The sequence below is a fragment of the Macaca nemestrina genome, chromosome 7, assembly GCF_043159975.1.
Source record: "Macaca nemestrina isolate mMacNem1 chromosome 7, mMacNem.hap1, whole genome shotgun sequence".
Taxonomy (NCBI): Eukaryota; Metazoa; Chordata; class Mammalia; order Primates; family Cercopithecidae; genus Macaca; species Macaca nemestrina.
In genome coordinates this window covers 86,251,315-86,259,714 of record NC_092131.1, presented here as the reverse complement: position 1 = coordinate 86,259,714, position 8,400 = coordinate 86,251,315, and the positions used below count along the sequence as shown (strand labels likewise).

Sequence of the window (8,400 nt, the reverse complement as noted above, 5' to 3'; positions counted from 1 at the left end):
TTGAGTGCCTAAGGTACAGAAATTATCGAACTAGATGATTATTCAGTTGGTGTAAAAGTAATTTCTGTTTTTTGCATTACTTACAATGTAATGGCATAACCATTACATAGGCTTGGATTGGATTTCTGGACCTACCACTCATTGGTTGAATTATCTTAAGCAAATTACTTAATAACTTTAATGCTTCAATTTCCTTATCCCTACAATGTGGATATCGATAGTACTTACTACAAAGGGTTATTTTGAGAAATAAATAAAATGACAAATGCCAATGCTTAGCCCAGTACCAACAAAAAGCTACTGGTGACTTACAGAAAAGGAAATTGAATATGAGAGAGATTAAATGTCTTGCCTGGCATCACAAAGTGTCAGAGTTGAGCCTTCCCTCCATACCTTATTTAGAGCAGATTTCTTTTCTCAACCCAAGAATAACTCTCTAACTCATTACAGTGTTATGCTGTCTTTATAGAGCTTATCACTGTATAGAATTATCTTATTTTGTAAAAACTCATTTATTTAATTTCTTCTCCCTGCACTCTAGCCCCTTTTCTATCTCTTCACTACCATGTTCTCTATGCCTGGAACAATGCCTAGCACACAGGAGACACACTCAATATATGTTTGTTGAATGAATGCACAAAAGGTAAAATTATGTCCAGAGTCCATGCAAATCAAATATTAATATACAAGTTTAGGCTGGATTTATGTTTGTGTTATTTATCCAGAATTGTCAAGATTTCTATCCCATAACTTTCTTAATGTAATATTTAAGTATGTAAGTGCTAAATAGTTGAATACTAGCTTTGGTTTATCTACATTGGTTAATTTTTACACTTTGGGGGAATTAATAAATAATCTTACTAAAAATTTTATCTATCAATCCCTCACTCTACTCACTGGGGAGATGAGGTGGAAAAAATGTTGAGGCATTTTTCTCTGTAGTGCGTGCATCTTATCTTTTATGTTGCAAAAGTTTTTCAGAGGACTTATGTATATGTATATATTTTTATGTTTTAAAAAATTCTGTGCACACATGCACACTCCTTGCATAAGAGTAGATATACAGGCTTACTATTTGCTCAAAACAGAGAAAGCAAATTAACCTTGTTTCCCTTTACTATCAGGGTGAGTGCATTTAGAATCCTCCCTTGATATATTAGGCTGTTAAGAATGATAAAGATTGATATTAGTTGAGTTGTCCTGCGGCCAAAGTGGGGAGGAAGAAAACTAGGATCATGCACTCTTCCAGAAAGAGAATCTCATTGTTTACTTTCCCTGTAAGGCCATATTTAGTTGCCAACAGGCTTGGCCTTTACTTCAGGTCAAATGTGTGGCTCTACCTTGTAGGAGTCTGTCCTACTATTATAGATAGAGGAATTCTCGCTGCTGCTAGACGTATGTCCTTCTTGGTCTGGACACTGCTCCTCCAACACGTGGGTGAATTTATCAGTGGATCAGTATTCTCCCCAGAAATGAGCTCCACAGCATGTAGGCTTTCTGAGTGATTGTGGCCATGCCTTCACTCTCCTAAGATGAAGTTATCTGAATGCTGTGATCTGGAGAAGAAACTACCTTGATTAGAATGTCCTGTTTGTCTACAGCAAAGACTTGGAACCAACCCAAATGTCTGTCAGTGATAGACTGGATTAAGAAAATGTGGCACATATACACCGTGGAATACTATGCAGCCATAAAAAAGGATGAGTTTATGTCCTCGGCAGGGACATGAATAAAGCTTGAAACCATCATTCTCAGCAAACTATCACAAGACCAGAAAACCAAACACTGCATGTTCTCACTCATAAGTGGGAGATGAACAATGAGAACACATGGACACAGGGAGGGGAACATCACACACTGGGGTCTGTCAGGGGGTGGGGGACTAGGAGAGGGATAACATTAGGAGAAATACCTAATGTAGGTGACGGGTTGACGTCACCAGGGCATGTGTATACCTATGTAACAAAAATGCACATTCTGCCCATGTAACCCAAACTTCAAGTATAACTAAAAAAAAAAAAAAAAAAAAAAAAAAAGAATGGCTTTTTTGTCTAGCAGCCATCCCTAACTCTAGTCCTCATGCTTCTGAACTAGGAGTCAGTATTGAGGCTTCCAGGATTTCCTTTACTACCCATACCTTTATCTCCTTTCCTGGGAAGGAAAGCTAGAAGTTAACCATTGAGATACTTTCTAATCCTGTTCTAATTTTTTAGAACATGATTTAAATGTATGTGGAAAGTGCTGTCCCCTTATAATAGTACAAACCCCATGCTGTTTCCTTTGCTTATTTCGGTTGTTCACTGGAAAGGTTTTAAAGGCACTTCATACACAAAATACCTAGAGGTTGAATTTATATTCTGAAAAAATTAATTAATGCTCTTTTATACTATTAAATTTCCCTTGGATGTATCTTATTTCTCCAATTATATTTTGGGCTCACAGCGAACAGGGAATGTTGCTTTGTAATTTTTTTTCTTTCTTTTCCTCTCCCCTAGATGAGGCTATAGCTTTGTAATTTTTAATTCCTCAGAGCTCCTAGGAAAATTCAAAGCACAATAATTACTGTTTAAAAACTACATGTATATTGAATCAAACTAACATTATATCTGGACTGTGACAGAAGCAAGACAGCACAATCTTATTTACTTTTAAACAAGTTTATTGGAGTATGTTTACATTCCATAAATTCATCCATTTTGAATGTATGGTTCAATGATTTTTAATTAATAACTGATTTATGAAACTATTACCATAATCTATTTGTAAATACTTTTCAACACTCTGCAAAGATCCCTCACGCCATACTATAGTTAATCTCTAACCCAACTCTGGCCCCAGGCAACCAGCTTATATCTTTATAGACAATGTTCCTTTTCTGAACATTTCATATAAATGGAATCACTCAATACGTAATATTTTGTGTCAGTCTTCTTTTTCTTAAAACAGTATTTTTGAGACTCATCTGTGTTGTAGCACATATTAGATGTTTTATTTTATTTATTTCATTTTTGCTTATTTATTTTATTTATTTATTCTTGATTTATTTTTGTTGTCAAATATCATTCATATCTTGTATGAATATGCTGCATTTTGCTTATTCATTCACCAGCTGATGGACATTTGGGTTGTTCTCATTTTTTAGCCATTATAAAGAATATCCACAAATTAGACTTCCATTATTTTTAGAACATATCTAACATGTAAAACATTCATGGTGCATCACAAATGTAGGTGGCATATCAGATTCCAAATATTATAAAGTCTAGAGCTAGACAGATATACGTTCTAATTCTTAATATGCCACTTAGGTAATTGACCTTGAGTGAATTATTCAATCTCCTTGAGTGAATTATTCTATCTCCTTGAGCTTTGGGTTATTTTATGTTTGTAAATTGGAAACAGTAATGTCTCTATTGCATGGCTTTCTTGTTAAATAATGTACATAAAGAGAAATGTAGTCTAGATGTGCACACATTTTTAATTTGAGGGGGATTCAAAAGTTCTTTTGCAATGTTTGAAGATTCAAAGAAAAGTCCTTTTCCTGCCACAAATTGCCATTCCACTTGTAACTCCCTCTGAATTTGAATAATAGCGGTCCACAGTTAGGCAGCGCGCTTCTGAAAGGTTGTCAATTATCTTTGTGTTCCAGACTCATGGGGGATTTCCTCAAAGTTTATGAAGTTGGCCTGAAGAAAGCAGTTACTTCGACCCCTCTTTGTGAACCACAGGAAACTGAAAATAGGGCAGAGTGTTTCAAGGACATTTATAGGAGCTGGTCTCTGATTGGCTAGGCAACCAGATGCAGAATCCTGTTTTCTGAAGCAGAATACTTCCACAGATTTTGACTGCAAAACCTTTTTCTGCTGAGGGTACGTGAGCAGGAAACATGGAGAAGAATCCTTTGGCAGCCCCATTACTAATCCTCTGGCTTCATCTTGACTGTAAGTCCAGGGGTTACAGGAGACATTCTCAGTCTGGGGTGATGATGAGGAAAGAGGAGGATGTAGTCAGACACTCTAGGTTTTATTTGGGGGATATGTGAAGAAAATGCAAACCCTGTAGAGAGACCAATTTCTATCTCTGACTCTTTTTTTAATAAAACAGGCGTGAGCAGCATCCTGAACGTGGTACAAAGTCCCCAGTCACTGCATGTTCAGGAGGGAGACAGCACCAACTTCACCTGCAGCTTCCCTTCCAGCAATTTTTATGCCTTGCACTGGTACAGATGGGAAACTGCAAAAATCCCCAAGGCCTTGTTTGTAATGACTTTAAATGGGGATGAAAAGAAGAAAGGACGAGTAAGTGTCACTCTTAATACCAAGGAGGGTTACAGCTATTTGTACATCAAAGGATCCCAGCCTGAAGACTCAGCCACATACCTCTGTGCCTTTGCACAGTGCTGTTCAGGCACCTGCAGCCCATACGCAAACCTGTGTCTGGTGTTGCACTATTACCAGCATTGGCAAAGAACCATGAGTAGGATGGAAAAGACAAATGCGTTGAATTACAGTTTTTGCTTTCAAGAGGATTATGCTAACATGGAAAAATAAGCATGCTAGTGATCATAGCTAACTACCACAAGAGCTAATTAAGTAAACATATTCCTTATGACAGACAGATGTCAGAGTGCTAATGAAGCGTAACACATGACCTGGTAACTGAGCTGTTACTAAACAATACTAACCCCAGCTCCCAACAACACATTAACCACGTCATGGAGTCAGACCCATTGGCATGATTCTTTGGACCCATTGGCATGATCTCTTTTGGCATGATTCTGAAAGAACCCAATAGTTACTCAAATCTATCTAAAACAATCTGGGTAAATAACAGTAACATTTATCCCCTCATTGTTGCTATGTCCTGAAAACAAATTCTTCTATTATATTTTATCACAGCACAAAAGGAGCATGTCGGCATGCCCCTTCCTCACACACCTGGCATGGAAATACACATGTTTAATACCAAAATAGGTGATGCTGCCTCCTTTAATCCATTGGGGATTTTGGTTTTGCTTTAGTTCAACTTTCCCCCTACAGGAACATTTGTATTTTAATTTCTTCTCACCTGTGGCTATTTTCATTTTTAAATATCACTCATAATATTATAAAGGAGCACTGATGAAGGAGCTTCACTATTAACATGGTCTATCCTCCAGTTGTACCACGATTGTGATATTGGAAGACTCACTGAACTCTACTATCGAAGTCTCTTCATTTGTAATTTCCAGGTGTATTTAGCAGGCTGAGTGTTTGGTGCTCTGCTCCTTTTGCAGGTTTCCAAACAACCCACCAGTTTAAGGTCCCATTGGTACTCTAGAGGCATATAATTCCGAGCTTTCTTGGGGGTTGTTAAGATGAAGTAACTTGTTTCTGGGCTTCCTCATCTAAAAGCTAGAATTTCAACTTTCTCTAAACATCTACATTAATAATTATTTATCCAGCTCCTGTCCAGTTTCCTAATATGCTGCTATTGCAATTTCTCTCTCTTTTGTGGATTTATGTTTTTTAAAAATCTCCTTATTGTTATTATCACATATTTAGGAAAAAAGCCGATACATTTTAAGAATAATAACGGAGTGTATACAAATCTTTCAGACTGGACGCTTTTAAAGATATATACACAGAGAGAGAAATAGTTTTTCAAAATTTATTCACAAGGTGGTAATGAATCTATTTGACTATCAGATTGGAAGTGGCTAAATTTGTAATACTATTTGAACATGTATGGAATCGGAAGGGTATAGCACAGGACTGAGTGCAGAGAAGCTGTGGTTCATTGTACACTAGTGTTGGTGGAGAAGAACTACACAAAAGAAGACTGATCACTGTTCCAGCTGGTAGTCAAATCCCAAACCAGCTCTCCATTATTATTGGCATAAAGATCAATGGAAGAATTTCTAATATTTCCAGCAATGATCTTGAGGCTTGAACTAACTCTAAATTGGTAGAATCAAAAGGCTTGGGTAAAATAAAAGATGAACGTCTGACTCATTTGTGTGTGGCCACAACACAATGCCTCACAGTCTCCTGCATGTCAAAGCACACATAGAAATTAATTACATTCATACCACACTTCAGTGTGGAATGACGCTGCTTGAAACCAGCCTATGACTCCAACTTCCTTGAGAACTCTGCCTGCGTTAAGCCACGATGAGATAGAGATCTTCCCACACACACCATCAAGAAAAATGTAAATCTGTAGTGCACGGTCCTTACAAAAATATCCCTATCTTTATGAAAGCTGTATGTAACCAAATAAACATGGACCAAAATTTTCAGTCTCTTTGGATTCTAAAACTGATCTGAAATTGAAAATAATGTGTTAAATTCTGATTATTTATAGAGACACAGACAGGCATGTTCTTGTAAATTTTGTTATTGTAGCCACGTGGAATGACAAGAGAGAGTGAAATATAAAAATCATGTTAAATGAGAGACACAGATCTCTGTTGATTGCAGGGCCCCAACCTGAGCAATCAGCCACGTGCTCCTGTGCTGTGGTAGCACAGAGCTCTTGGTAGCTCTGATCATTGCCACCACATCTTCTGTGCCAGTGCAGAAGCACAAGCATGGCTTTTGAAAAGAAGTTTGGTGAAACCGGCAGATGCTTCAGGTCAAGCTATTAGAGACTAGCAGAGATCAGACAGAGGAAGCATACATTTTTATTGTTGATTTCTCACAAGGTCTCAAAAAGACTATTTTTCATTGGACTCCAGAGCTTTTGTGGCTTGCTGAATAACAAACTATTCTACAACTCACTTAAGCAAGTGTCATTTTACTATCTCATGACACTTCTGCTCCTTGTGATGTTGACTGCAGCTAGGGTCCTCTGGGGGCTTGCCTGACTAGAACCCCTGGAGGTCACTGCCATACCTGGAGCTTTGGTGGGAATGTGGAAGGCTGGGCTCATTTCTCATCCCAACTATTCTCAGGGCTTTCATTACACATGGCCTCTGCATGTGGTCTCTCCTCCAGATCTCTCTAGGGTACAAATTACCTGGTGGCTCAGGGCTTCCAATATTACAAAAGTGGAAGGTGCCAGGCATTTTTAATGTTTAGGCCAGAACTGCCACAATATTATTTCTACTGCATTCTCATGCACACATAAGAACCATGAATGTGATGTTACTTGGAAAAGGAGCCTCTGTAAATATAATTAAAACTGAGTCATGGAGCCGGCCCAGACTCAACATGGAAGGGAACTACACAAGGGCATGAATATCAGAAGCAGGATTTTGGGGGCATCTTTGGATACTAACTCCCACAAGAGCTAACTAAGTAAACATGCTCCTATGCCAGATACATATCAGAGTCCTAATGAAGCATAACTCACAACCTTGATAGTCCAGTAATTATCAAGGTCATGTCAGTTTGAACTTCCAAATACTGCTCATATCCATTTCTTTATTTCTATATTACTTACTGCTTTCCTAATTCAGACATTCAGCATCTCTCACTTGGATGATTGCAATGACTTCCTAATTGTCTTCCTGCCTCTAGTCTCAACTCTTTGAATCTAACTTCTACATGGCAGCTAGAGTCATTATAAAATGTATTTAATAAGATCATTTCCTGCCCCCCTGTGGATAATGAGGAACCATTAGAAGTTATAAAGTTGAAACTCTATACTAAAACATACAAGGCTTGTCAGGCGTGATGGCTCGTATCTGTAATCCCAGCATTTTGTGAGGCTGAGACAGGCGGATCACCTGAGGTCAGGAGTTCGAGACCAGCCTGACCAACATGGTGAAACCCTGTCTCTACTAAAAATACAAAAATTAGCCAGGCGTGGTGGTATGCTCTTGTAATCCCAGCTACTCGAGAGGCTGAGACAAGAGAATTGCTTGAACCCAGGAGGTGGAGCTTGCAGTGAGCTGAGATCATGCCACTGCACTTTAGCCTGGGTAACAGAGCAAGACTGCGTCTCAAAAAAAAAAAAAAAAAAAAAAAAAGAAATACAAGGCCATCTACAGAATCCCGTTTACCTTCTATTTTAATCTTCCATCCTTCTCTCATATATGTAATATATTTTTACATGATACATATTTCATATATATTATATATGCATATTTAAATTCTAACCCTTTATGTGGAATATTAAGGGCTTTCCTAAATCTGTCCTCTTTTCCCAGAATATATTTTTCCCATTGTAATATGCATACAGGTCTACTCACCTTTTATGGCCCAATTCAGGCAGCATTTTTAATTTTTTATCTGAGATTTCATAGAATAACACTTGTAACATCTTATTATAAATATTTTTTAATCTGATCCTCTCTTACTACTGTTTTGACAAAAATATTTGCCACTGAGCGCTCTCAGATGTTTATATTCAATGGAAATGTTTCCTGCAAGGAAATGCAGAGATTCCGTCTAAAAGTGCAGAGATTTCTTTTAC

The 8,400-nt window shown here is 37.7% G+C and overlaps 1 gene segment (V, D, J or C); it reads left to right on the top strand.

Moving 5' to 3' along the window:
- The first annotated feature begins 3,651 nt into the window (after positions 1 to 3,651).
- Positions 3,652 to 4,946, top strand: LOC139364107 (T cell receptor alpha variable 24-like). The segment is given in 2 exon segments: positions 3,652 to 3,941; positions 4,105 to 4,946. Coding segments are annotated over 2 exon segments (501 nt in total).
- Positions 4,947 to 8,400: the final 3,454 nt, after the last annotated feature.